At 37.0% G+C, this 27,930-nt stretch overlaps 1 protein-coding gene across 1 annotated transcript in view; it reads left to right on the top strand.

The window, feature by feature from the left end:
• Nucleotides 1-27,930, top strand: part of ITFG1 (integrin alpha FG-GAP repeat containing 1) — a 237,140-nt gene that overhangs the window by 91,110 nt on the left and 118,100 nt on the right. The window contains exons 9-10 of the mRNA XM_004704695.4: nucleotides 19,932-20,026; nucleotides 25,919-26,091. Coding sequence (XP_004704752.1) covers nucleotides 19,932-20,026; nucleotides 25,919-26,091 — 268 coding nt within the window. The remainder of the gene's footprint in view (nucleotides 1-19,931; nucleotides 20,027-25,918; nucleotides 26,092-27,930) is intronic.

Raw genomic sequence — 27,930 nt, 5'->3', positions numbered from 1 at the left:
AAGACAGGTCCTTCTTCATTGTCTGTTCTTAACCTGGACGCTCCGCTGAAACCTGCTCACTTTGGGTGACCCTACTGGCACTTGAAATGCCAATGGCAAAGCTTCCAGCATGAAAACACACAAGCCACCACAGGAGGACAATCTGACTGACAAGTTACACTAATGACAGAAGACCTGATGAGCTGTGGGAAGACATCAAGACCATCATTCTTGAAGAAAGCAAAAGGCCATTAAGAAGACAGGAAAGAAAAGATCAAAATGGATGTCAGAAGAGACTCAGAAACTTGCTTTTAGTCATACTGCAGATAGAGCAAATAGAAAAAAGCAGGACGTTAAGGAGATGAGTATAAATTTTCAAAGGTAAGCTCAAAAAGACAAAGACAAATACTATAATGAAATGTGCAGTGGCCTAGAATTTGAAAACCAAAAGGGAAGAACAGGCCCAGTTTCAGCATATCTGAAACTGAAAAAACTCAAGGAAAAATCAAGCCCCAAGCTGCAATTCTGAAAGATTTTGTAGACAAAATATTTACTGATGCAGGAAGCATCAAGAGAAGATGGAAAGAATACACAGAGTCACTGTACCAAACAGAATACTTGACATTCCACCATTTCAGTAGGTAGCATATGAGCAAGAACCAATGGTGCTAAAGGAAGAAGTTCAAACTGCACTGAATGCATTAGCCATAAAAACAAGGCTCCAGGAATTGATAGAATACCAATTGAAATGTTTCAGCAAATTGAGGAAGCACTGGAAGCACTCATGCGTCTATGTCAGGAAATTTGAAAGACAGCTACTTGACCACCTGACTGGAAGAGATACATATTTGTTCCCATTCCAAAGAAGGTCAACCAAGAAAGAGAATGCACAAACTTAGGACAATATAATTGATATCGCACACAAATAAAAATTTGCTTAAGATCATCCAACAATAAGAGTTGCAGCAGTAGGTTGGCAGAGAACTACTGGAAGTTTAGGCTGGATTCAGAACAGGACATGAAACAAAAGATGTTATATCTGATGTCATGGATCTTGGTTCACAGCAGAGAATACTACAAAGATGCTTACTTGTGTTTCATATGCAAAGACATTCAAATGTGTGGGTTATAATGAACTATGGATAATCTTGAGAAGAATGGGAATTCCAGAAGACCTCATTGTGTTCATGCAGAACTTGTACCTGGATCAAGTGACAGTTGTGTGAACAGAACAAGAGAATACTGCATGGTTTAAAATCGGAAAAGATAGGCGTCAAGGTTGTATCCTCTTGCCATACCTGTTCAATCTGTAAACCTAACAAATCATCAGAGAATCTGGATTGTATGAAGAAGAGTGCGGTATCAGGATTAGAAGAAGGCTAATTAACAACCTGAGATATGCAGATGACACAACCTTGCTTGCTGAAAATGATTAGGGCCTGAAGCGCTTGCTGATGAAGATCAAGGATTTTAGCCTTCAGTGTGGATTATAACAATGTAAGGAAGACCAAAATTCTCACAACTGAACCAATGAGCAAGTAACGCCTCCAATAGGAGAAATGGTTGAAGTTTTCAAGGATATTGTCTTGCATGGATCCACAAGCAGTACTCATGGAAGCAGCAACCAAAAGGTCAAGAGACATATTGCATGAAGTAAATCTGCTGCACAAGACCCCTTCAGACCAGGGTTGTCAAACTGGTGGCCTGTGGGCCGCGTGCAGCCCCCGAGGTAATTTTTTGTGGTCCACGATGCTCTGAAATAAAATGAAAATAAAAAAAATTGTTATGAAGAAAATAACGCTTAAGGGAGATGTAGGCAATCTGATGCACACAGTTCCCTCATTAACCCTTTAACTACTGAAGGCGAGTATACACATGGCCCAGTGCCTTTCCTGGGGGCCTGTGGACATGTATAAACATAATGACTCAGTTCCAGCAACCTTTGGAAGCGATATGTCTGCCACTTTCAGTGTCACATAATGTAAACAGATCCCAATAGTGAAAAGGTTAAAAAGAGCACTCTGGGTTGTGCTGTTATGAATCATACCTAGTGACAGAGCTAGTTAACATTTTGAGAGGGAAGCCATTACGATTGTGTATCACATTTGTCAGCTGTCCAATATTTTGTGTTTTTTACTGGTTACTTTGTTATATTTTCTGGTCACAACATAAGAGGTAAGTGAAAACTAGTAGGAGGAAAGCGCTGGCAAGTTTCAGGTAAAAAAGAATAATTTTATTTTTATAAATGCATTAAATAAAATAAGTGTTTAAATTAAAGCAATTATATAGTGTTTTAATTATCTTATCCATATTCCTGAATCCTCACTTCAAAACATAAATTTAACAAAATTTGTAAATGTGATGTGGCCCACGTATATCTTTCCTGTTGCACCAAATGGCCCGCGTTTTAATTGAGTTGACACACCTGCTTTAGACTTTGAAGAGCAAGGATATAACTTTGAGGACTAAGGTGTGCCTGACCCATGCTAGGGTATTTTCAATGCCTCATATGCATATGAAAGTTAGACAATGAATAAAAAATTCAGAAGAAGAATTGATGTATTTGAATTGTGGTGGTAGAAATGAATATTGAAGGTACCATGGGCTGTGAAAAGGACAAACTCAACTGTATTGGAAGAAGTAATGCCAGTTGTATAACTAAAGGGAAAACAGAACTCTTCAACAATAGAAAGACTTTGTCTTACATACTTTACACATGTTAGGAAATGTCAGTCCCTTTAGAAAGGCATAATGTTTGGTAAAGTGGAAGAGCAGCAAAGTAAAGGAAGGACGTCAATGAAATGGATTGACTCAGTGACACTTAAATGGGCTGAGGCACAGGAACAATTGTGAGGATGGCACAGGACTGTAGTGTTTCCTTCGGTTGTGCATAGAGTCGCTATGGTTTATAGCTGATCCATTGGCATCTAACTACAACAACCTACTGTCTAAACTCCTGCTACCAGACCGTGGCGCATTCATGAAGGCAACTCCAATCCAGCTGCACTTTTGTACCTCACTTCCATACTACACCGAGAAAACCAAAAAGCTCAGCATCTCTCTCCTTAACACTGAAAGATTGCTTACAACGTATGTGAAATCAAAGTGTGAGGCAATGAGAGCTCACTTCTGACTTGAGAATATGAGCGTTTGAGATTTTGATAGCGAGGAAATTTATTAATATTGTGATTTGCTTGAGGGTTTTTTTTGCTTATTTATTTTTAATAGACAATGCATTTACATGATTTAATAGTCAAAATGAGCTGATACCAAGGGCTCAAATAGAAAGAAATGATGATGGCAACATATGTACAAGTATGCCTGATACAATTGTTATATAGTTGTTATAAGAGCTATAAGAGCCCCAAATAAAATGATTTTTTTAAATAGTCAAATGTACTCAAAGATAATGCAGTGCAAATCTGCCGTCTAATCTCTTATTACCCAATTGTCTGATGCCCCTCCCTAAAGAATGTGTATCTACTAGAAAATATGTGTGTGTCTTACCATACTATACTGTATATTAGAGCTATCTGTATATTAGTGCTGAGTCTTTGAATTCTGAATAGAAAATTCAAGAATTTCAACAAATCAGGTTTTTCTTCATTAAATTATATAGTCAATTAAAAAGAAGTATATCTTTTCTATCAAAATAAATGATATGGGGCCAAGACTTACAGTAAGCTTATATAATTTTGTACATGATACCAGAATATAGTAAAAATCAATAAAACTAATGGGAAAACAGAAATCTTATACAATGTCCATACACACACACATGCAGACATACCCAAATCTGAGGCTGACTCTTGTGTATAAGATTATCACAAGGATTTCCTTAACATGGGCAAGAAATAATACACAGCCTAATGGGGAAGTCTGCAAATTTTCAGTCAGGTCTCCTAGCTAATTCTACAATAAGCAAAGGAGCTAATTAAATAGAAAACATTATCACCCATGAAATTTATTAACATGTTGAAAAATATGGAGCAGTTAACAGATGATTGAGACCAATTTTAATTCATTTTAATATTCCCAGTACTTAGCACAATAGATAAAGATTTTCACTAGAATGAAAAAGAAGGGAAAGAAACCACCTTATAAAGTTATTTTATGAAGCCTTTATGATGCTTGATAAAAAATTTTCCATGTTAGTTTTAAATTAGCCATGGTAGAATTTAAATGCATAGTTCAAAATAACATTTTTAGCAATTACACATACCTTTGTTGTACAATTAGTTGTATTTGACAATATTCTGACAGATTAAAATAGTTTCTCATTAGTGCTTGATCTGGAAATATATCAGATGAGCCATGTAGGTAAGCATTAAATTTACATTTAACTTGAATGTTAGTTGGTAACTGTCATAGTTATTTAATGCTGCTGTAACAGAAATACCAGAACTGGTGGCTTTATCAGAAATTAATTTTCTCATAGTTTAGTAGGCTAGAAATCCACATTCAGGCCACTGGTCTATGGGATGGTGCTCTACCAGTGTTTAGGAAAAGGCATTTGTTTCTTTTCAGTTTCTGGTTCTGATTTGGTATCTCTGAAGCCTGGTATAATGCTGAACACATTGTAAGGAGTCAGTGAGGGAAAGAAATCATGGTGGGTGGGGTGGGGTGGGGATAGGCGGTACTGATTGGATTGACATTGATTTTTAAGAATTGGGCCCAAAATTTAACATGTGTCTTAAGTACCTTCAACCATTATCTTATATAATAGAGGACAAAAGAGCCTTCAAATCCAGATAAAATTTATAGAGACACAGTAAGTCTTACACAGAACGAAGACCAGTCAAAGAATTCATCCAGAGGAAGAAGGTCATTGGCATGAAAACTTCATGATGTCCAAAGATTTTCAGAGAACTGGCAGCTTAAACAATAAATGAGAGGGCAAAGGAAACTCACAAAAGCATGATTGGCAGCAGATGAGTACATCACAGTTGCAGACTAGATAGCAGAAACTGGAATTGGGACCGTGATTGTGGTATGTACATTAAGCTAGACAGAACAATTTAGGGCCCCAGACCAAGGCAGTCAGGGACTGACTCATGACCACGTGACCCTAGTACCCCGATTCCATCCTTGCGATTCGCACTATATCTTTGGCTAGGGATGGTAGCTAGCTGTTTCCTAACGCATTCTGCATGGGGCAAGATGGCTCACATTGCTAGTTAATGGTCAGAAAGAGATTTGTGGTGGTGCTGTTGGGTGCCATTGCGGTGGTTTCCGCACAGAGGGACCACAACAAAACGAAACCTGGCCAGATCCTGCACCATCCTCACAATTGGTCCTGTGCTTGAGCCCATTGTTGCAGCCATGATAGCATGCTATTGGAGACTTAATCCACGTGTAGATTCAAAATAGATTTTGGACTTTCACTGTTACCTTAGCCTCCTGAATGCATCGTGCTCAGAATTTAAGCTCTGATGCACATTAGGAGTCCTGATTGCATGGTGAATATGTTTTTGGGTGTGATCCACATGATAAGCAGTTAGAAACACCACCCCTGCCTCAGGAGAAAAACGGGGTTTTCTACGCTCATAAAGAATTATAGTCTTGGAAACTCATAGGAGCAGATCTACCTTGTCCTATAGAGTCACTATGAGTAGGAATTGACTTGATGGCAGTCAGTTTTAATTTTTTGATACCTAACCAAAACTTCTAACCAAAGCTTCTGAGTGTCCTTCACATTGTATTGTTAGGTACAGCTGAGTTGTTTTCAAATGAACCCTATGCACAACAGAAGGAAACACTTCTGCAACATCCTCACAGTTGTTAATACTTTGAGCCATTGTTGTAGCCAGTTTCTTCAAATGATGAGGACCAATATAATAATACTTGTGCTCATTTTAATTGAGGTTAAATGATCTAGTTAAAAGTTATCCTGATTTTTGCTTAGAGGGCATTGAGTTTATGTTAATGGTGGTTGAATAATATGGAAAAGTATATCAATAATGGTTGCACAGCATAGAGTATAATCAATGGCACTGAATTATACATGTAAAAGTTGTTTCAGAATGTTTTGTTATGTATATTTTTGCCACAAATTTTTTTAAGCTACACTAATAATGAATACAAAGAAGAAAATTATCTAAAATTGATTATGGTAATGATTGTACATCTCTTCTTGATATGACTTAACTATTGGATTATGTGATATGTGGATGAAGTACCAATAAAACTGTTTAAAAAATAAAAGTTGTCTTGAATTAGGCCTGGATTTCTGTAGGGGCACCATCAACCTTTAAAATTTGTGAGTCTTCCCATATTTCCATTCTTCTAATTCCTGATCTCTAATCAGTGACTGCAATATGTAGTTTCTTTAGTATTTATTATTTAACAATGAGATCAACAACTGTGCTAGCAGAGCTTCTTTATTTTCTTTTTTTTGTATGCTTCTGTAGACTAATTTTTTAACAAGTTAAAACAATGCTGGGTTTTTTTCAGGGGGGTGGCGTGAGGGGGTTGTTGGACCTTGTCTTCCTTGCCATTATCCTACCAAAGAAAGATAATGCTATTATAATTTTTATATAAAACAAAGATTATATGTGTGTGCAGTTTGCCATATGGCATATGAAATGATCAGATGTATAGTATTCTTAGAGGATACTTCTAATATTTGCAGTTCTCTTAGAGTATTCTAATGTTTCCTTCCATTCCATGTCACTATGGTTATTTCCGCACAGTGGTTGCCATAGCAAAAGTAATTAGTCCCTGCATTTTTACTTTTAGCGAAGGCTTCTGTTAGGTCCCTATCTTGATGATTCACAGATCCCACATGTGATTCTGATAAATATTTTGAATGCTTTTTATTAACAATGGTATTTATTTAAAAATTATAAAATTGCTATATTAAGATCTAAATTTTATACATACTCCGCATTTAAAGTAGATCAGGCTTCTTTCATTTCTTTTAAGATTTGCAAATAGGAAAGAAAATTAGGAAATCAAATCTTTTATGTACGTACAAGAATTAAGAAAATGTCCTGAAATTGATTGAGGTGATGATTGCACATCTTTTTTTACTATATTCAAACCATTGAACTGTATATTATGTGAATTATATGTCAATAAAATGTTTAAAATATTTTATGTACAGACTTATACATGGTAGATACTTGTCTCTGTAAATATGAGTATGAATTTAATTGATTAAAACTATACCTGGTATGATCTTTTCTCAAACTGTACTATGCTTTGATTTTTAAATGAATGTATGCAAAATAATTAGCCTCTTGACTATTAAATGCTTAAAGATTGCTATAGAATAGCCTCATATTTTATATTACTACATCACTATTTTGTAATTTAATGGACAATATTTTTAACATTTTATAAGGTAACCCACAATTTAATTGGCATACTTGTCACTCTACACCTGCAGTAATTAATAGAATGAATCTGTGGTAACTGAAGGAACTCAAAAAACTGCCCTGTGAATTTCACCCTGCATTAATCTTGTTCTTATTGGATTGTCACAGTACTCTGAAACTGATTATTATAGGCACCTAGACTATTCTCAGACCTTGCAGATACTTACTCGTAGCCTGGGAAGGACTAATGCATAGGTGAGATTTATTCATCTCTGGCACAGTGCACCGGAGGGGAATTCCCTGCTGTCAATCAGAGCAATATAGTCGGCTGAGAATAAATTATGGCGATTGCAGTGCCATTCTTTTCTAAATGTTCTGCCCTAATTTCAAATAACTCAGGCTTCTACTTTGACCCCATTTTCTTCCCTCTGCAACTCTGCATTTTTATTTTGAATAAATAACTCTACTGATCAGCAAAAGCCCAGTTGCACTTCTTGGATATAGATAGGTACATAACTCCTTTGTGATTAACTTGCATCTACTAAAGAGTTGAATGATAGATTGGAGAGTTTAAATGTATGTATGGATGTGCCCTTTGCTAATTATCCTTTTGCCCTGATAATCCATTCCCTTAGGAATTGTCACAAAGTAATCCCATTTTCCTGTTGTTATCTACCATAACAGAGCACTTATCTGTCTCAGGATGCCAACGAAACACCGTCTTAAGGCTGTCTAGACCCAAACGCCAACACACATGGGACTTTGTACCTTGTGCAAGGGTCTTCGGAACCAATACCTGCGCATGCCTAACATCTTTCCTTTTCTTCTTCTCCTGAGCCTGAGTCTTTTGCTCTCTGTCTGTATTATAAAAGCTAACAGTGGCAGTAGATAAACATTGGAAATAGCTTTCTTTAAGACTCGCTCTTTCTCAAAATCTGTCATTGTCTGTCCTACAATTATCATTGCATCCTTCCAGGCCAAATCATAGGCCAGGGGGAGGTGCTGAAAGGTATCTATGTACAATTCTGGATTGTCTAAGTAGCTACCCAGGTCGCTCGTAATCTGCTTGAATTCAGTTAAGGTGAGAGGCTTATGAATCATCCAAGGACCAAATTCTCCAGCTACCTCTACAAAGGGGCCCTCTTCTTTCTCAGGTTCTATAGGTTCAGTGACAGAGTGGTGTAGCGGGGCTAGGGTCTGAGAGGCCCTCAACCCCATGCACTAGGCCCTTTATAGGGTCTTTGGTGTGTTTGGAACAAAGGTCTTTACTATTTCTCAAGAGGAAAAATGCCTGAACATAAGGGTTTTCCATCCACTTTCCCATCCACTTGCAGAAAGGTTCTGACTGTATTACAGTAGGGAGTGAAAGTGTGCTATGTGTTGGCCAGGATCCCCATCATAATGTACTGGGGCCGTATGAAGTTGGAAAAGAACACTAGATTCCACTTTCTTTAGTGTCTGCGGGTCAAATATAGACCAATTAGACAGGATGCAGCACAAAAATGTTCCCCTGGGAATGACTCCTGGTTGCCCATCTAGAAAACAGACAACAAATAGGTTTGATTACCTGGTATCCTGGGTCCTTAACCAGAGGTTTGCGCCACAGAAACCTGAAGATTTTAGATGGACATCTCTGTCCTTGGTGGTGTTAGGACCCAGCCTTAGCCACCTGGCTAGGCCCTGATCATTCTTTAGACAGCAAGCTAGGCATTAAGGTACCACCCGCTATGGGTGGCATCATCAGGACTTTTTAAGGGGACCACCGGCTATGGGTGACCCATCAGGACCTTCGAAGGGGTGAGGGACCTATTTAATGGCTTAATCTGAATGCAGCCAACTCTAGGGAAATTGGAATCCTTGGCTGTGTATATATATATTGATCCAGCAGAATTGTACTAGGGATGTAAACAGCCTGCTGTATAGGCACCACATCCATTGTTTGGAAACAGGAGGCATAGCTCTCCTTAATAAAGACCTCTTGAGTGGTCTTGGAAATGACAGAATTAACAGTTGCTTAGTGACCTTATTTCCCAAAACCTTTTGCCAAAGCGTGGCAAAAGGGAAAACAACAACCGAACACCAAAACCCGAACAGAGTTTAACTTAAACTCAAGAAAACCAGGCATACTCTTTCAGCCGGCTTGTCTATAAACTGGAGGAAGTATGCGTGGAGAAAACCAGAGGAACGAATCGGAAGGAACATATGGGGGTGGGGGGGATGGGAACCAGAAGAGACCAGTTTGAAGAAACCAGAAGTCCAACCCCCAGGAACACATGGTTGGACCAGGAATGGAGCAAGAGATGCCATCTGAGATGCCATCTTGGCAGTGAGACCCATGGGTCACATGACAGCTTTGCTGCAAAATGGCGGAAGTAAGGGGAGAAGAGAAATTTTGGGGAGGGGAGGAGTGGGTGTGCACCAGAGAGACCAACAGATTTAAACAGCACAGGCAAACAGCAGTTAAGGGGTTACAAAGAAGGCAGGAACATGGAGTGAATTGTCCCAGAAAAGCCAAGGAAGGTGGAAGAGTACACTCACCTGGGAACACAGTGATATGCCTTTCTCAAGTATAATAAATTTCTAGTTCATAGTATCAAGGCATTCTATTGAGTATTTTATGTGTTAAGAGGACATTTCACAGAAATGATCACCTAAATCCCTTGGACTTGTTTTTTCCCCTTCTCCATTTTTTGGCCAATATTCAGCGAGATAACAGTCTTCAGATTGAGGTATTTTTTTCTTTTTGTTTTAACATTTCATGATTTCATTTTTTCTAGTAGTACATTCTTTAAAAGAAGTTAACAACTTCAATTCCAAAGGTAAGGATTATTCAGTGAGTTTTTGAAACTATGGCTCATTTCTAATTTGAATGGTCATTTGGGACCAGGAACTAAGCACATTCTTTCCATATACAAAGGATTACCCCCAAAAATACAGATGTGATGTGAGGGGAATAGTGTCTTTGGAGTTCATCCCACCCACTCAGACTGTTAATCAAGCTTTTATTTTGTCATATAGTGCGTGATCAAAAAAGGCCTGATTTGTGGCAGACGGGAGACATTACCACCAGGACAGTGCACTTGCTCATGCAGCCATCTCAGTGTGCCAGTTTTTGGCAAAAAACAGCATGCCTCTCTTGCCCCACGCATCTTACTCACCTGGCCTCGCTTTTTGCGACTTCTTTTTGTTTCTGCAAATGAAGAAGAATGTGAAAGGACAGCAATTTGATGACTTAGATGAAGAAAAAAAACAAGGGAGATGCTGTCAGCCATTCAAACAGATGAGTTTGAAAAATGTTTCCAAGAATGGAATTGCAGATTTGACATATGTATTGAGTATAATGGAGAGTACTTTGAAGGTGATAAGGTGGTTTTGTAAAAAATTTAAATACATAGCTTTGAAAAAAATTTCAGGTTTTGGGGGGTACTCCATGGTAAGCAGTTGGAAATCAACAGCCCCTCGATGGGAGAACGATGAGACAGTCTCAGGAACTCACAGGGGCAGTTCTCCATGTCCTTTTATTAGATCGCTATGACAGTGAGAGAGAGAGAGGGCCGTATTCTTAGGTTGTCTTTGGATTTTGTTGTTGTCCTGTTTCTGACTGGTCTAGCTGACTTGTATTCAGAGAGATGCCTCCAAGGTTACAAATCAGGCCTCCCATTTATTCTGTTCTGTCAATGTATTCTGAAATCTTTGTTTTAATCTGGATTTGTAGTTTCTGCTTTTTTATGGTTTCTGGTTTTTCTTAGTAGTATCAAGATGAAGATGAGGCTGTCTACTCCTATAAAAATGTAGTCTTAGAAACCCATAAGTGCATTTCAGTTTTGTCCAATGGGTCCCTGGGATTTGGAATCCACTTGATGGGAGCAAGCTTTGATATTCTCACTACTTCTACCGTTTTTTTCTTTATTTTTCTTGATTTCACCTGCTATCATCTAGCTTTTCTTATTTTTCAATCTTTTAAAAGTGCCTAAATGTCATTCTTTTTCATTCTTAATCAGGTAGTTTTTTCTTATGAAAAACATTCGCGATCCATACGTGCATCAGTTGTGTGGAGAGCATTTGTGCATTCATTGCCCTCATCATTCTCGGAACATTTGCTCTCCACTTAAGCCCCTGGCATCGGCTCCTCATTTTACCCCCTCCCTCACGAACCCTTGATAATTTGTACATTATTATTTTGTCGTGTCTTGCCCTGTCCGACGTCTTCCTTCACCCACTTTTCTGGTGTCAAAAGTCGTATGTTTCATCGGTGCACCCTGCACCCCGACTGGCTCGTCTCTTCCTTGTGATCCTTCTGTGAGGGGATGTCCAGCTATCCGCAGATGCGCTTTGGATCTCCACTCCAAGCTCCCCCTCATTCACATTGATATGATTTTTTTGTTTCCCCCAAAGTTTTTATAATGTTTTCTAAAAGCTTTTCCTAAGGAAGTCTTGCTACAAATTTTATATTTTTGAGGTTTTGTGAAGTAATTAATTCATTCAGGTTTTTTTTTCCATATGGACCTTTATATTCTATTGGTTCACTGTGTCCCAGCTTCTTATTGGTTTTACTGATTGAGAATCACCAGCCACTCATAATATCTCACGGGAATTTGGGGCGTATCACAAAGCTGAAACAAGTGACAGCATGTCACCCTCTGGTGGTTTGGCACTTTTAAAAAAAATCTATATTATATGTTTGTTTACTGCAGTAACAAATGCAAGGGAATAAAATGTAGTATTTCATTAAAAAAAAGAAAAACTTTCTGGCTTTATATTTAGGTGACTTGTTTGAGCCACTTTATCTTGTTTCTTCGTGTGAACTGAAATTGTTGTCCTAGAGAAATATAGTAGTTTATTTGTGTTTAATTGATGGTAATATGTTGATTTATCCTTAGACTCTCACTACCCGTCTTCTGATGTGTATGGTAAATAATGTGAACATATGTGCGCGTCTCTGCTATTTATGTAGCACAGTTAGGGGCAATTTGGCTGGTGGTGGGTCTGGACTATTGATGATCAAGTGATAAAGGAGTGAGGTGGGGGTGTAGTAGGGCCATGTGTTCATGGTTGCAGCCTCATTGGATGTGACAAGAAAAAGAGAACAGCAAAAACAAATCACATTTAAGGATAATAAAACAAGGGAAGAAAAAACTACAGCAAATAAAATTACGGAGGGCAGGGGGATAAAAGAGAAGAGTAAAGGAAAAACTAAGAAAACTGAAAAACTGATCAAAGGAAGAGAAAAAAGAGAACCAGAAGCAAGAAGCAAAAAATGCTGAAATTAGTAGAATACCAAACAAGACTAGCAAATTTAAGATGAGGTGACAAAAATGAAAGAGAAACTAGGGCAAGATCAGAAGTCAGGGTATCCAATATTCTACCAGCCATGAAGCTCAAAGTGTATGCGTTTAAGGGATGGAGTACAGCTGGTCCTCAGTGGCATAGCTGCTAATCGAGCAGTAGTTTGTACTGATTCAAGACTTGGCTGAAGACTTGGCCTACAGGGCAGCTGCAGACAGGACAGCTAGTTATGAAAGAAATTCTTTCCTGTCCATTGGTTACCAGAACTTGGCATAGATGCTGCACAGTCTATTGAGGCACAGTTTACATGCCTCCAGACCCAGGGTTGTATGCTAGGTGCCCAATTCATGAAGGCAAAAATCCGATTTTAGACAGATCGTAGGAGTGTCCAAGTAGGGCTGTTGCCACTGAGTGATTAAGGGTGGGGACAGTTTATACTTTTGTTCACGAGGCACTTGTATGTATTTTGTGTTGTCAGTCTACTGTCAGGATTGAATATCGGTCAAATGCTACTTTAAAAAATTCAAGATGGCCATATGATATCACTGGTTACCTATCTGTCTTCTCTCACCATTTTTGTTCAGCTTCTTTTCTTTAGTATTCAGTCCACATCTCTGTCCTTTTTTCTGAAGCTCAGGGTTCCAAGTTACCATTCATATTTGTTTCCTTTGGTCTCTTGTGTAGTTGTAGAAGATCTTTTTCATATATCTGCCTTTTTCACTGTTTGCCAGTGTTCTAGAAGTGGAGAGCTTTTCTCAAACAGCCCAAGAAAATATTTCACTGAAAAATTAGTATGGACAGAAATTTTAAGAAAACTCTGCCTAGCTATAATTATTAACATACATTTTAATGCAAGTCATAACCATTAATCTTTCCTAGAAAGTATTGGGGTAACTGTGCGATTTACAAGTAAATTGAGGCTTAGAGATGGCAACTTGCCCGAGGTTGGGTTTTTTTTCCCATTTTATTGGGATCTTTTACAGATATTATAACAATCCATAATTCAGTTAGATCAAGCATAATTTTACTATTGCTACCACCATCAGTTTCAAAACATTTCCTTTCTTCTTGAACTCTTTGATATAAACACCCCTTTATTCCCCTTCCAACAGCCCCCCAGGAACCCTTATTATATTATTTATTATTATTATTATTATTATTATTATTATTGCTGTTATCTTACACCATCCAATGTATCTGTTCACCTGCAATTCTGTTATTCGTTCCCCTCAAGTGGGGTTATACAGTCATCATTGCTATAGGGTCCCCCTTCCGCACCTCCCCCCTCTGCCCATACCTCCACTTCCTGTTCACTCAGGAAATCATTCTCGTTACTGTGTCTGAAGATGATCTATCTTGACTTTCATGCATCGAATGCTGTAATTTATACAAAAGAACTTACGCAGGTCTAACAAGATTAATGAGGTAAAACAAAGATGATAATAGTAAGGGGAGGAAATATTAAAGAACTAGTGATGTGTTTCATCAGTGCTGTACTGCATCCCTTCCATGTGGCCCTTCTGTGAAGGACTGTCCAATTATCTTACAGGTGGGTTTGGGGGCTCCACTTTGCCCACACTCCTTTACATCAACTTGCTTGTTTTTGAACTTCTGATACCTATCCACAACACCTCATGATCACACAGGCAGGTGTGCTTCTTCCATGTGAGCTTTGTTGCTTCCCTGCTAGAGGGCTACTTTAAGACCCCAGACTATCTTTTAATAGCCAGGCACCATCAGTTTTCTTCACCACATTTGCTTACACACCCACTTTTGCCTTCAGGGATCAGGTCAAGGAAGTTGAGTATCATACAGTACCACATTATTAGAACAAACCATTCTTGTACTTTTTGAAGATCAACAACAGTTGCATTGTTTTACGACTCTAGTTTCTAATACCTGTGCAATAGCTACACAGACAAAATTCATGATTACAACAGTTTAATGAGAAAATTAACACATTGTAATGCCAATGAGAAATGCTCAGGGTAGTTGTTTACTGGATGTGTTACAAAGTTTCAGGTCTGCTAATAAGTGTCCTAAGGGGCACACCACTCTGCTATAAACCTCAACCAAAAGGCATTCAGTTCAAGCTCAGTGGGTCAGCTAACCCAGTTCCCTGAATTAAGTGTTCAGAGGCACCCCACTCCAGTGAAGCTGAGCCCAAAGACACTCAGATCCCCTTCCATGGGTCAGCAAATCCAGTTTTCCCCATCACAGACCCAGAGGCACGTCACTAAATTAAGCCAGCTTCTTACACAAAAGTGCTCATTTTAACTTTTGCTTTGGGTTGTGAAATTCAGCACTGTGTACCATGCTCTGGCTTCTGGTTCTGCTACTGCATGTCTGATGGTATAGCTCGCTGTCTTCTGGATCCAGGACGTTCCCTGGACCTGGGTCTCGGGTCCAGAGAATGCGCTTCACTCCTGGCTTTTGCTGGTAATTAAAGCCTTCCTCCTGCTTCTCAGAGGGCTCATTTTCTACATGACAGGATGGCATTCTAAGGAAGCCTGTTCAGATTTACTCACAGGTGAATCCTATCACTATCTTCCCCACCTTCTTCCCAGACCCACGGAGTCATAGGTGGTGTGGTGGGAATTGGAGACTGGTTAGAAGAGCTACATTAAATAACTCATTGCCCCTGCGCTCTTTCTGTATACGTACACATAAAAGTGCCATTGGTTTTGCTTCTCTGTAGAAACCAGCCTAACACTGGAGGAAATTGGAAGCTCATACAAATGATATAAGAATGAAGAAAATGTTCTAAAAATGATTGTGGTGATGATTATATGACTATTTTTATTTAAATCGCAGAATTTTATGAAATGTAATTAAATAGAACAGTTAAATTTGTTTTAATATCTTCAGATAAGTATCCATGTTTGGTTTGAGATGGCAGGGATTAAAATGACAGGAGAAAATATATTATTTAAGTATATAAAAATAAAATTTTAAATCCTGAGTTTTTCCCTGATTAAAAAAAATAGACTAGTTATTATATTTCTAATTTACTAGTTTTTATATATAATTTTTCTGTTAATAATTTATTTTATGGTAATGGTGTCCTTGTCTGAAAAATGTAGAGACGGTTTCCTTTAGATACTGCAGTAGAAATTTAAAGTTAAGTTGACTGGTGATTTAAAAAAAAATTTTTTTAGTATATATTTCCAGCAGTGCACTAATACTGACTCACAGGAAAATAGCTTTATATGTACATACATTATCTGTCATATGGCTCACATGTCTCAACAAATTTAAGGGTAAGGCTTGCTCCAATTGTACATATTTTCTGAGTCTACTTTAACAAGAAAAGCCATTTTAGGAATTCACTAAAGAATTTTTTGGCCTTGGGTCCCACATGTTAAAAGTTAAAGATAAATTTGAATTCTATTAAGAACTTTCTACCATCAATTAGTTTTGTGATTTGTATTATTTATACCTCATGTGTGCCATAGCCATCCTTGAGTAAGTTTTCCAGATAGCTGAAGGAGATGTTTTGACTTGCCATATATACTCGAGTATATGCCAGCCTGAATATTAGCCGAGGCACCTAATTTTACCACAAAAAAATGCAATAAAAAATATGCTAGAAAAACTTATATACGAGTATGTATGGTATACCCCATTTGAGCTGTAAGCTTAGTATCCCATGTTATAGATCAAAATATTAAGCCATGTATCTCACATTTTTCTTTAAGGGGTATTAGGTGACCTGATAGTACAGTGGGCTAAACGTTGGATTGATAACCCAAGGATTAGTAGTTCAAGTACACCCAACTGCTTTGTGGAAACAAAGTTCCATAGTCAGGTTCCATAAAGATTTACAGCCTTAGAAACTCTATAGAGCAGTGGATATAGTGTGCTATCCATAAAATTCTAAATTGTTGCTTTCATTTTTCATGACCAAATATTTCTTTGTGTAAAAAAGAATGATGTGGTGGGTCAGTGTAGAACTTGATTTAATGTCACAGGGGACAAGGAAAATCACTTTCAGTGATCAGTCCAAGTCAATTCCTAGTAGACAGGTATCAGACATGCTGCCACCATGTAACTTTCTTACTTCACCGCTGTGATCAGTAAGTAGTTCAGTACAATGGCCACACAGAACTCCTAGGCCTTACTCACAATTATGGGATTTATTAGTTAAGTTACAGGAACTGTGGTGGCACATTCGGCTGCTAATTACAAGATCAGCAGTTTGAAACCACCAGTCACTGTGAGGGAGGAAAATGAGGTTTTCTGCTTCTGTAAGAGTTATAGTCTTGGAACTCCTGCAGAGGCAGTTATACCCTGTTCTATGGGTCACTATGTCAGAATAGACGCAATGGCAGTGAGTTCAGTTTTTAACTTATTAGCTAAGTTAACAGGTTGCAATTGAGGTAAAAAGTGTTCAGGATAAAAGTATTGTCAATTATTCTCTGCAGTGCTTACAAGCAACATTCTCTGGCCCTCAGCCTCTTGTCTTGGTCTCTACCCTACCCGGGCAATGTTACAAAGTTCTTTAGGGCTGCTAGTAAATGCCCAGAGGGCTTGCCACTCCACCAAAAACTTCATTCTGAAGGTGTTCAGCTCTAGCTTCAGGGGTCAGCAAACCTTGACCCTCCATGTAAGTGCTTTGAGAAACCCCACTCTATAAGCCAACCTCCTGTCCAAAGGTATAGAGCTTAACTTTATCTGTGGACCAGGATGTCCTCTGCTGTTTCTGGTGATCTTGTTCTTGGTTCCTCTGTTACTCCTCTGGTGTTTCAATGCACTTCACTCCTGGCTCTTCTTTTGCATATAGTGAGATTTACCCTTCCTGCGTCTGAAGTAGCGCATTTTATACCCAGCATGATGGCATTCACAGTTAACCATTAACAATTATTTATACCTAAACCCTTCTCTTACTCTGACCCATCAGGAAAAGGTTGTTTAGTGGAATTTGCAAAGACCCAGGTTTGAGGAGCCACATTAAATGATTCACTGCATTGTACTGTTTCACCTATCAGATTGTCAAAAATCAAAATGTTTAGTACTTCAGTTGTTGGCAGTGATTCTCATAGTGATAAGGTTCATAATCTCAGGGGCATCCAGTGATTCTGAAGAGACCACAGAGCCACAATTATTATAATAATACTCAGATATTATCTACTTTTGTCACAATGTTGTCATCTGCAATGGTGGTCAATGATGGTGCAATGTCTTCAAGGTTTATTTCTCCACAAGTGAATCTAAAAGGTCAACTCAATGAGTTTTCTATTTTTTAAGAAAAAGGATTTTAAATTTCATCTCTAATAATAACTGGTCTTATGACCCATTTCTGTTGGGGTTTTTTACATGTAGAGTATTGATAGAGACAGGCACAGGTGATCTGGTGGTGGGAACGGAAAGCCCAGGATCAAGCAGTTGTTGATGGTTGCCATCAGTCCCCAACTCAGGGCAACATTATTGACAATGAAATTAAACTCCATCTCCATTTGTGGTGGCGGGTTTATCAGGCTTCATTGGATTCTTTTTTTATACTTTAATTTTTGGTTTATTTTTATCTTTGAGTCTATGATGTCTCTAGTTAGGCAGCATGCTGGTATGTACAGTTTTCATATTTATTCTGCCATTCTTTCTCCTGACTGGTCCATGTAATCTACTCACACTAAATATAATTATTGATATAAATGTATTACTATCACATGCTTTTTGTTATTGTTTTATTGATTCTTTGTTCTCAATAGTTTCAGTGCTGAATTTATTTTGTTAACAGATTTTGTTTTTCCATTGCTGTTGATTTGATGTTTGTTGATTCCATGTGGTTTTCCTTTGCTTATTATAGTTAGAAGGTTTATTAATTTTATTTGAGATTACTCTATATTTTCTTAAATGTTCTATTAAAGGTTGTTTGTTTGTTTTATTTAATATTCTTCACTGCCTCTGCATTTGGAAGTTCCGTAATTATACCATTCCCTTTTTGTTTTCTAATTATCTTTAAAATTGACTTCCCTCTTTTCCAATTTCAGTTTTTTAGTATATTTTATTTTTATAAATTCATTTGGGTTAATGGTGCTATCATGTGCCTTAATCTCAGATTGTTGTCTGCCTTTGTTGATTTTCTCTCAGAATAACTCCCATTAGTATTTCTTGCAATATTAATTTGGTTTATACAAATTACCTTAGTCTCTATTTATTTGGAAATGCCCTAATTTCACTGTTAGTTTTGAAGGATATTTTTACTGGATATGGACATACTGGTTGGTAATTTTTTTTCTTTCAAGATTATTTATATGTTATCCCATTGCCTGTTTACCTGCGTGTTTTCTCCTGAGATATCAGTGCTTAGTCTTACTGATTCTCACCTTTATTTTTTTCCTGTACTGTTCTCAGGATTCTTTCTTTGTCTTTGTCTCTGGGAATTTTGATTATTTTATGTCTTGGTGATGTTTGGGGGGTGGATCTGGTATGTTATTTGGAGTTCTTTGAGTTTTTTGAATGCATATGCACTCATCTTTCATGATCTTAGGAACGTTTTCATTCAACAAATCTAATGTCTGTGAGCTTTTAAATTTTTCCCCTTGATTTCTCTTCTGGAATTCTGACTACATGTAAAGTATTCCTCTTGATGGTATGCCATGAACTTTCTCATTTTCTCTTACTCATTTTTCTGATTTAACAGTTTCGTGTTTGAAATTTATCTTCAATTTTTCATGGAGCAGTAGTTAGCAGGGAGCACTGGAGCACCCAACTCCAAGTTCCTTAGTAACCTCACCTCTAGAAGGGTTTGTGAAATAGGGTGTACCCTTTTTCTAAAAAGCAGCCAATTGAAAATATGATAATATTCCCTTACTTTACTTTTTCATCCATACCAACTTATTGATGGTGTTCAGAAACCAGGGTACTTATAAAAAGCCCTTGAAGTTTATGTTGTATGAGACACTTAGTGAAAGTGTGTTTGAAGGTAAAAGTCTCACATGTAAGATAAACCTTAATAATAGTGGCATCCTTTTTCTGCTGTGGTAGCAAGAATAATTATATAAATAAACATATATATAGTTCTTATACTACATTATTTTAACATTAAAACTTGAAAGGGATTCCACCACTATACTCCCCCACTACCCACATCACCCATGGCCCAACATTTGCTAAATATTCAACAAGAGAAAAGTGTCAGATTTAAACAAGTCATAGTCCCTGTATTAGGAAGCAAGGACAGACTAATTTTTTTAAATTGAAGCACATTTATTGCAAAGTCCTAATTTAAATTTTTCAGTTTTGTCTAGATTGATATAGACTTTGACCAAATCAGAACTTTAATCTGCCAAAAATGGATATGTTATTTTGTGTTTGTTAATGAACTGTTGGAATCTTGTATTGCAGATGGAGATGGACACACAGATCACTTATTGCCAGGCTGTGAAGATAAAAACTGCCAGAAAAGCACCATCTACTTAGCAAAATCTGGAACAAAGCAGGTATATCAATGGGTTTGTGGGTGAGGTTTTTAGAAATTTTCCTTTAACAAATGCTACTAGCACATATTCAATTCCTTTCCTTATTAATATGTTAGCTTAGGTTCTCTAGAGAAGTAAAACCAGTGTGTGTGTGTGTGTGTGTGTGTGTGTGTGTGTGTGTGTGTGTGTGTAAATTTTTATATCAAGAAAGTGGTCTGTGTGTGTGAAGAATTTTCTATCAATAAAGTGGTGTGTGTATGTGTGTGTAAAGAATTTTTATCAAGAAAGTGGTTCTTACAGTTGTAGAATTGATTAAGTCCAGCCTGAGTCAGATGGTAAGCTGGAAGCATTCCTTGACTCTGGTGGTGGCTGGGGCTGGCAAACATGAAGCAGGAAGACCACAAGCTGTAAGGATGAAGTAGATGAATCCAAGGTCAGAAGTCATATAGACTAGTGGCTTTTCCTGATTTGTGTGACTGCAGGGGCTGTCAAATTAAGAAGCAAGAAGATGAATCAGTAAGTTAGACTTGTGGCTGCAGAGCCATATGAATCCAAGGTCAGCAGGCAATATGGCAGGCTGATCATAGCTCTCAGGGTAGGCAGGCAATATAGCAGGTCTACAAGCCAATAGTAAGATCTGAACCAGCAAAAATAAAAGAGAGAGAGCACACAGCATCAAATTATATAGGTGTAAGCTACACCCCTGATAAATTTCCTTCAAATTCCATACGACTGAAATCTGACTAAGGGAGTATCACTCCACCCTTATCCTCTCAAAACTGTTTGGCTGTGCACATTAGAGTCCATTAAGGAGTTAATAATAATATGTTTACTCACATCATGAAGAGGCTTCAACTGCAAAATTGAGAATCCTGGCTCAGACCAGGTGACACAAAACCTAACTATGAAGGTATTTGATACATTCAGCAGTGTTTAATTTTAATTTAGCTTTGGAAAGTTAAAATTCGTTTTATACTTTAATTAGCAAAATACATAACAAGATTGTCTTTTGGTCTTTAAGATAAGCATTATATTCTTCCTGCGGTAGAAAAATGAAAAATCAGCTTCCAATTTTTTAAAATCTGTATGTATAAAATCATATTGAGCTTTATGGTAGATCCTTAATAAATATAATGCTCATTGATTTTGTTAATTGATTTATTGTATGTAAAAAAATTTTTTTATTGGCAGTGTAACAGAAAAAAACAACACAAAATATACAAACAAAATAACTTTGTAAGAGTGCAGACCCAAAGTCCATCTGTAGGCAACTGGACATCCCCTTAAAAAGGATCTCGGGGAGGAGATGAGCCAGTCAGGGTACAATATAGCACCGATAAAACATTTAACTTTCCTCTAGTTCTTTAATGCTTCCCCACCCCCACTATCATGATCCCAATTCTATCTTACAAATCTGGGTAGACCAAAGGATGTAGACTGGTACAGATAAGAACTGGAAACACAGGGAATCCAGGACAGATAAATCCCTCAGGACCAATAATGAGAGTAGCAATACCAAGAGGGGAAACCAATCACAATTATCTACATATAACCCACTTTCTGGGGGATGAACAATAGAAAAGTGGGTGAAGGGAGACATCAGAAAGTGTAAGACATGACAAAATAATAATAATTTATAAATTATCAAGGGTTCATGAGGGAGGGTGGGGGGAAGAGGGGAAAAAATGAGCTGATATCAAGGGCTCAAGTGGAAAGAAAATATTTTGAGAATGATGATGGCAACAAATGTACAAATGTGCTTGACACAATGGATCGATGTATGGATTGTGATAAGAGTTGTACGAGCCCACAATAAAATGATTTTTATGTAAAATGTTGACTATATTGAATCTAATTATTAAGAGACAAAAATCTTTATTTCTTTAGGTAAAAGGTAAGTTTAGAGACAAAATATGATAATGTTCATGGTATAGTGTGAGAATAATCTTAAAAATTAATTCCTGATAAGAGTTTTTCTTTTATTTGTTTATTATTATCGTTGTGTCATCATTTTGATTGATATCTTCATTTACCTCTTTCTAATAAAAGTAAAATAGATGAGACTAATCTATCAGATTCATATATTGTATATTTGATGTTTTATAGATAAAAAATTATATATGTCAAATTCCTAAAATATGATTAGTCAAACTTCTCTTCAGTTTTCCTAAATACTGTTCACCCACACAGTACATTTACTATCTGTCCCTAACTAGGTCAGATGTCATACATTAGAAGGCATCATCCTTCAGGTTCCTAAGTAGGCAGACTCTTAGTTACAACCTAAAGAATCCACAAGAATCATTAACTCTACCCTGCTGGCTGAAATTTTGAGATTTTCCCACCCCCTTTCAGAATGCCAGCCACAAACTTAGGGTCTCCCTTAGTCTTCTACCTGCTGACTTCTAGTACTTCTTTGGGTGTGATAATTTGCTGGAATGACTTCTAGAACTCAAAAAAAGCACTATATTTATAATACAAATATATAATACCAACACGATACGAATCACAATCTGCATAAAGAAGACACAAGAACCAAGTAAGTTCACAATGCAGAGCTTCCTTGTCCCAAAAGGGTGTGCTGGCATCCCATTTATATCAGTATCTTTCACCAATCAGGCAGCTCCTGAAGCTTCCTTGTCCTGAGCCTTTTGGGGCTTCATTGAATAGTCTTGATTGAGACCTTATTGCTTATGAATAATTGAATCCCGTTCCTCTCCCTCCCCAAGGTCATCTGATAATTAACCATGAATTAAGCCAGGTTCTTCTGGCGTAGCCAGCTTCCTACTCATTAACACAAATCATATTTAGACCTAGATAATAAAAACCTCTTCAATCACTCAGGAAATTCCAAAAATTATCTCTTAAGAACCAAGAACATCGATCAAATTTCTCTCTGCAAAATGATTCATTACCTATCAGTATGTATTATATGTTACAAAAATATGCTGAGTTCCTTAGGCTATTGTAGTTTGTTAATAGTAAAGGAACTAGAAACTCCCATCTATTTCAGTCTGTTGGAATGTAAGCACCACCTTAATTTTCATGTTTCTAGACATCACCAGGGAGACATAACTTCTTGGCTGCCCCATGATATCAGAATGGATTTTTAATATCAATAAATATCTAAATTCAGAGTTTAGCAAAGATAGCTGATATATCGGAATAGAGAGAAACCCAAGTTTAAGTCATTGGCTTCCACATATAAATGTTGTGAAATTTAATTAAATCTATTGCTTATTAGTTTATTTGGGAGGAAAAAAGTAAATAAACCTGCCATCGAGTCAATTCTGACTCATAACTACCGTATAGGCAGCATAGAACTACCCCTATTGGTTTCCAAGACTAACTCTTTACAAGAATAGAAATCCTTATATTTCTTCTTCCGAGTGATGGGTGCTTTTGAACTGCCAACTCTCCTTAAGGTTAGCAGTGAAATGGGTACCCACTCCATTAGCATGGCTCCTGTTGGGAAGAAAGTACTGTTATAATAAGTTCCTGTGTGAAAATGACATTCTGAACTTAGTCATGACCTTTTAATATCTTGTGTAATTAGAAAGTGTAAAACACTGTAATAATTTGGGTGGGGGAGGTTTTGAAGACCATCGTGTTTAGTTTTAAGGCTGTTCTTATTTATTTCTGGTGTCTAGAATTAGTTCATTTTCTCATACTGACTTTTTACTTGTAGTGTGTATGTAACAATTTAGAATCCTGGAGTCACTACAGAAAATTCATGTGGGAATGATAGTTTATAACATTAAAAATATTTCTATTTTGAGAGCACTTGAAAAGAAACCAGTAATATACATTAGAAGTATTCATCCATTTCATTTTCTGTTATGGGATAATAAATGATTATAGTTGTTAGGTGTCATCAAGTTGGCCCTGACTCTTAACGACCCTTTGCACAACAGAAATAAACACGGCGTGGTCCTGCACCATCCCTAGAATTGTTCTTTGCCTGAGCCCACAGCCACTCTGTCAGTTCATCTCATCAAGGGCCTTCCTCTTGTTCACTACCCCTGCACTTTATCAAGCGTGATGTCCTTCTCCAGACACTGGTCTCTCCTGATATGGCCAAAGGATGTAGGATGAAGTCTTGCCACCCTTGCCTCTAAGAAGCACTCTGGCTTTTCTTCTTCCAAGATAGATTGGTTTGCCTTTTTAGCAGTCCATGGTACTTCCAACATTCTTTTCCAGTACCACAATCCAAATGCATCAGTTCCTCTTCAGTCTTCCTTATTCGGTGTCCAATTTTCACATACATATGAGGCAATAGAAAATACCATGTTGGCTTGTGTAGCCCTTGTAAGTAAGGAACATCATATTTTATAATAAAATTGTAGAAGATCTTCATGCTGTCAGCTTTCTAAAAGCACTTAAATATTACACGTTTAAGTTTATTATAAAGTTGTGAATCATTTAAAATAATATTATATTAAATAACAGCTACTTGTTGATTCATGGGTATAAGCACATCAGTAATTTATTTTTTCAGTTATAGTCTACTGTAAGAATATTTTCACAGAGTCATCTCTGAGAACATAAATGTCACAGCTCGTTGATAATTGTTATAGATATGACATTAAGTGTAAGATCTCTTTACCATCTAGGCCTTGATACATTTGCCTTAACCAGAACACTTTATCTCACATGATTTATCCTAATTAATTGTCACCCTCTTCAGAAATCTGTGATAACTGACATTTTTTTGAAATTGCCTATCTTCCTCTAAAATAAAATCAATTTTCTTCAAAGTCAAGTAGAACATTAAAATATAAATAGCATATAAAATAATGTATTTTTGATCTATAAAAGACTGAAAAACTGATTAAAGGAATAGAACAATTTTTAAAACAATCCAGTACCTGTCTTTATCATTAAGTTACTTTTTCTTGGCAAATTATGCTTTCTTTAGAGAGTGTATAAAATATCGAGGGTGTCCTGTGTACTGAAACCTCTTCCGAAAACTGTTTTTAGTATAGCTTGGCTTGAAACCATAAGAACAACTCAACCTGCAGATAAAAACATCTGTCGGCATATTTGCCTCTCGTCATTTCAAGTCAGCTGTGCTTGCTTCTTTCCGGACATTTCCAGGTTATGTGCCGCCATTCATACCCTTAGCTGATTCCTACTCTTCATCTTCTCAGCTTTTCATTATATTATTAATAAGTGAAGATTTAGCCATCAAACTAGATACTTTCTAAAAGCTCATTAAAAATCAGCTTAATCTCTCTTCAATATGGCAATAAAGAAACTTGACGTGTGCGTCAGCGATTTGGGTGGCAGGGTTCCTTCTCCTGACCAAGATGTGCCTGTCAGTTGCAGGCAGAGCTTGTCAGGCCTGCTGGTGTTTGAGAAACCTCAGAGCTGCTTGCCGAGGATGAGGGCTAAAATTATCTTCATATCTAAAAGGTACAGCAGATAAAGGGAGACTGCCATCTTCTGATTTTCATTCTAAATTGGTCCTCCTAAAAGGACATTAGAATTAGATGATATTAAAGTTTTCTTTAGTTTTCTTTTTTTTTCTTTCCAGTAACTATTTGAGGATATATTTCTATGTAACACAAACATTAAACTGGTCAATTCACTTACAGTTGAGTATCAGGTTGACCATAAGATTTTGTGATCCTGTGAAAAACCTTCTGAAGTTTCATGTGTAAGTTTAAGTAAAAATGACTAATACAAATTAAAAGGAGACTCTTTTTTATCTAAAATATCAGCCAGCTATTCACCAAATTTGCTTATAATAGATAATCTTTAGTATCATAGCAATAAAGAAATAAAATGGTACTTATTTTGGAGACCTATCAATGTCAAAATTAAAGTAACATTGAAAACAACCTTTTTTCAAGTGATACTCGTCTTCTGAAAATAACTCCTAAGGTTAATCTTTTTCTTTTTAAACCATAGTGGGTTCCAGTGCTACAGAACTTCAGCAATAAAGGGACCCTCTGGGGCTTTGTGCCATTTGTTCAGGAACAGCGACCTACCGAAATACCAATTCCAATTACCCTTCGTATTGGAGACTACAACATGGATGGTTATCCAGATGCGCTTGCCATACTGAAGAATACATCGGGAAGGTATGAAAATTAAATCAACTGAGAAATATTTGTTCTTTCTTCACTGTGGGTTCCCTGGGTGGTGCAGATAGTTAAACACTTCACTGCTAGTCTAAAAGTTGGCAGCTTGGACCTACATAGAGGTGCTTGTAATTGGAATAACATCTAAATATGTTTAATTCCTAAAATAAGGGCAGTATAAGCTCAGTCTCTGTTTCTTTACGTGGCCCCTGAACTTCCTCCCATTGCGTAGAATACCTCTTCTTTTTCACATATTTGTTTTCTCTTAATAGAAATGAAGAATTAATCTAAAAGAAAATAGCTTATTTTTCATTCATCAGAATTTACTCTTTAAATGGTCGATTTTTTAAATAGATGACATCAGATTTGTCCACTTACATTTGGAAACAAAACGTTGGTGGCTAAGACCTTCAGTTTCTGGGATCAGACCATACCTAGACTTTGAATTCACTTGCCAAATGTGTGGCCTTGGGCTGACTTACTTGTGAAATGAATGTAATAACTATACCTTTGTCATGGAGTTATAGTGACAATTATAGCTGATAAAAGCAAATGAAGCACTTAATAAGACACTTAAGTACATACTGGCGTTGTAGTGGCATTAAAATCCCCAACCAACTACTTACCAAATTAATATTATTTTTATATAGCCATACCTCAGAAATATTGTGGCTTGGTTTCAGACTACTGCCAAGAAGCAAGTCACATGAAAATTTGGTTTCCCAACATATATGAAAGTTATATGTACATTATATTATAGTCTATTAGGGAGCCCTGGTGGTATAATGGTTACACATTGGGCTTTTATCCACAGGTTTGTTTGAAATAACCTTATGCTCGAAGGGAGGAAGATGGGGCTTTCTACTCATGTAAACAGTTAAAGACTCAGAAACTCAAAGAGGCAGTTCTATGCTGTCCTATAGCATCTTTATAAATTGGCATCAACTCAATGGCAGTCAATTTGATTTCTTGTTTTTTTTATAGACTATTAAGAGTACAATAGCACTTTGAACAAGTTTCACATATTGTGAAACAGATTCACATGTGACACAGATTCACAAAATGAGCACATGCTGTTGGAAAATGATACTGATAGATTTGTTCAATACAGGGTTGCCACACATCAATTTGTAAAAAGTACAGTGTCTGTAAAAGACAATGAAACAAAGTACAACCAAACAAGGTATGCCTGGGTGCATAAAATATGACTGTGTTTCTTGCATCATAAATGATTTTGAATGCTACAGCTACCTTTTTTTAATTTAAATTAGAGGTAACAGTTTATAAAGCAGTATACTTAAACTCAGAATTAGCTTAACACTTAAGGAAATTCCCTAAAGTGACTCTTCCTAAATTCTAATAGCTTATTTGCTTTTTTTAATGATAGAAGTCTATTGTAGTAAATATAGTTGCATAGAAACAAACCTGGAAAGGTTATATTGAAAAAAATTTTTATTATTGTTTTTGCAAGGGTAGTAGCTTCATTTTCAACATTGTTGTATTTTTATTTTTTATTGAATATATATATTGGGGGCTCTTACATCTCTTATCATAATCCATACATTCATGCAATTTGTCAAGCACATTTGTACATATGCTGCCATCATAATTTTCAAAGCATTTTCTTTCTACTTGACCCCCTGATATCAGCTCCTCATTTTCCCCCTCCCTCACCCACCCGCCGTAAGTTATAGATTATTATTTTCATATCTTAAATCATCCTCTGTTGCCCTTCACCGACTTTTCTGTTGTTCGTCCCCCTGGGGGAGATTATATGTCAATCCTTGTGATCAACTCCCTCTTAGTCCCCCCACCTTCCCCTTATCCTCCTAGTATCTC

This window comes from Echinops telfairi, unplaced genomic scaffold, assembly GCF_000313985.2.
Source record: "Echinops telfairi isolate 266 unplaced genomic scaffold, ASM31398v2 ScPeMD7_2291;HRSCAF=2852, whole genome shotgun sequence".
Lineage (NCBI taxonomy): Eukaryota > Metazoa > Chordata > Mammalia > Afrosoricida > Tenrecidae > Echinops > Echinops telfairi.
This window is presented reverse-complemented; position numbering and strand designations above follow the sequence as displayed.